Source organism: Bicyclus anynana, chromosome 1, assembly GCF_947172395.1.
Source record: "Bicyclus anynana chromosome 1, ilBicAnyn1.1, whole genome shotgun sequence".
NCBI classification, from domain to species: Eukaryota; Metazoa; Arthropoda; class Insecta; order Lepidoptera; family Nymphalidae; genus Bicyclus; species Bicyclus anynana.
In genome coordinates this window covers 14,838,716-14,841,547 of record NC_069083.1, presented here as the reverse complement: position 1 = coordinate 14,841,547, position 2,832 = coordinate 14,838,716, and the positions used below count along the sequence as shown (strand labels likewise).

General features: G+C 41.8%; 1 protein-coding gene across 1 annotated transcript; it reads right to left on the bottom strand.

The window, feature by feature from the left end:
- Positions 1-698: 698 nt before the first annotated feature.
- Positions 699-2,453, bottom strand: LOC128198335 (uncharacterized). Its single transcript, XM_052883214.1, has 2 exons — positions 948-2,453; positions 699-824 (listed from the first exon to the last, which is right to left on the bottom strand). Exons 1-2 carry the CDS (start codon positions 2,327-2,329, stop codon positions 818-820), a joined length of 1,389 nt encoding a protein of 462 aa, XP_052739174.1. The 5' UTR covers positions 2,330-2,453; the 3' UTR covers positions 699-817.
- Between the last annotated feature and the right edge of the window lie 379 nt (positions 2,454-2,832).

Genomic DNA, 2,832 nt, shown 5'->3' with positions numbered 1-2,832 from the left:
GATAAAAAGTAGTATGTTGCTCCATAATTTTTCTTTCAGTGAAAGTCCCGTTAAAATCGGTTCAACCGTTCCAAAGATTAGCCCGGACAAACAGAAAGACAGACAAAAAATTTAAAAATGCTTGTTATTGTTTTGGTATATCGTGTAAGATTATATTATTTATACATTTATAGGTACTAATGTATTGATTATTTAATACTGACCCATACCATAGCCAGCGAAATACTGCGTTTTTATCCACGAGGAAATTTGTGTAAATTTAAATCCTCTAAAAAATTTTAGTCCTTTTGAAGAGGAAATTTCAAAATTCTCAAAACACGTTTATAAGTACTTACTGTTGAATACACATTACTAGAATTGTAGGGTTTTCAGAGAATACAGAGTGTGATATTAGAGTTAGAAAGTATTGGGCTTTTTTTATTTGGGGCTTTTAGAGTTAGCTCTCCATGAGATCTGATAACTTTTTTACAGTGCAAACAATATGCATTCGCATTGCTTTTACTTTACATAAAAATAAATTTATAATTTAATATAAAAAAGTATAACATTTCACGTATTGCGATAATAAATCTAGTTCGGGTCAAACTGACAATAGTATTATCTACAACGACATAGACTTGCTGCTAGCCTATTCACTAATTTAGTATTTATTAACCACCTATTAAATTAAACATGAAATCAACTAAAGTTTACTATTTTAGAATTTAAACTATCGTGAGTGTTATTCATATTAATTGATTATGAAACACGGCTAAAACTCACGTGATATTACGTCGGAGTATGCCCGACTAGTTTCGAACCCATACGGGGCCCTTAGTCATGAGCTGGTTCTTGCATCGCGGCACGATCCAAACTGCGAAGCGGCTGCGCGACGCGCTGCTGCACGCATTGCGCGCGCGGAGAGGGGTTGAGTGGTGGGGAGTGAAGGTTCCGTTACACTCTCCGACGGTTCATTAATGTCATCTTCATTAGACTCGTCTTCTTGTAAGCAAACCGAACTAATGCTATCTTGTTCCAAGTTTGTTGTATGTGACAATGAAAGAAATAGCGGTTTCCACGCTGTGGGCAGCAACCATCCATGATCCCGATTAAAATTCGGGTGACGACTAATTTCTATCGCTTCACGTATCTTACGAGGTACTAGAAACTTTTCCCTTGACAATACAGAAGCCTTATTAAAACGGATATAATGAGTCGTACCCGAAGCTAGAACATGCTCGGCTATTGCTGAACCGTCCGTGTCCACATTCTTCATGCTCCGTATGTGTTCTTTTACTCTTGTGGTGATGTTACGGCGAGTCTCACCGATGTATGACTTACCACAGTCACACGGAATCTTGTACACCCCGGGCACGTTCAGCGGATCCCTATCCTTAGGCGATCGCAGTATACTCTTCACCAATGCAGGTGGACGAAACCGCGTCACTATATCAAATCTCCGTTGGAGATAGTGGCTGATTTTGTCCGTCACGCCCTTCACATATGTTAAGTACACTGGTGACCGGTTCACACAGGACGGTTTCCGCCTAGTTGTTGTTTGTGCCCATCTGGAACTCTGACGCCAACTATAGCCATTGTTCTCCAGCGCCTGTCTCACTACTCTTAGTTCGCACTCAATATAGGGTGGGTCACAAAGACTTAGGGCTCGATTTATGAGGCTTCTTGGTACCGACGATATCTGCGATGGATGGTGGTGCGAACTCGCATGGAGATATCTGTTGGTGTGAGTCGGTTTTCGGTACACCGTTGTATGTAATTCACCACCAGACCCCCGGATCACCATCACGTCTAAAAATGGCAGACCGCCCTCTTTTTCTTCCTCTTTCGTAAAATGAACCTTCTCATGTAGACTGTTGAGACACTGGAATATTATGGCCAAATCATCCCTGTTTACAATGGCAAACACATCATCCACATAACGCAGCCAAAAACGCGGTCTATACGTCATTTTATCGACCAACTCGCGTTCCACCCACTCCATAAATATATTGGCCACTACAGGTGCAATCGGCGACCCCATGGCAACACCGTCTATTTGGCTATAATAGTCACCTCGCCACATAAAATAACCACTTTTAAGACAAAACTCACTCAAATCCAAGTAAGCCGATGGTAGTTTTGAATCCGTTATGAAACCCTTAATTAATGAAATTACTTCTTCCACAGGAACATTCGTAAACAAGGACTCCACATCAAAACTCACCATAATCTCTGAGTCACTAATAATTTCATTTTTAATTATATGAACGAAGTGTTTCGAGTCTTTAACAAAACTACTGGTATTGCCTGTAAACGGTTTGAGTAACGTCGCGAGATGTTTTGATGCCATGTATGTGGGTGAATCAATCTGACTGACAATAGGTCTCAAAGGCCAGTCTGGCTTGTGAATTTTGGGTAAACCATAGATTTTAGGTGAAGTGGGGTTGCAGGGCCGTAACTTTGTAAGCAAATTTTTATCATTGAGTTCGCACCACCATCCATCGCAGATATCGTCGGTACCAAGAAGCCTCATAAATCGAGCCCTAAGTCTTTGTGACCCACCCTATATTGAGTGCGAACTAAGAGTAGTGAGACAGGCGCTGGAGAACAATGGCTATAGTTGGCGTCAGAGTTCCAGATGGGCACAAACAACAACTAGGCGGAAACCGTCCTGTGTGAACCGGTCACCAGTGTACTTAACATATGTAAAGGGCGTGACGGACAAAATCAGCCACTATCTCCAACGGAGATTTGACATAGTGACGCGGTTTCGTCCACCTGCATTGGTGAAGAGTATACTGCGATCGCCTAAGGATAGGGATCCGCTGAACGTGCCCGGGGTGTACAAGATTC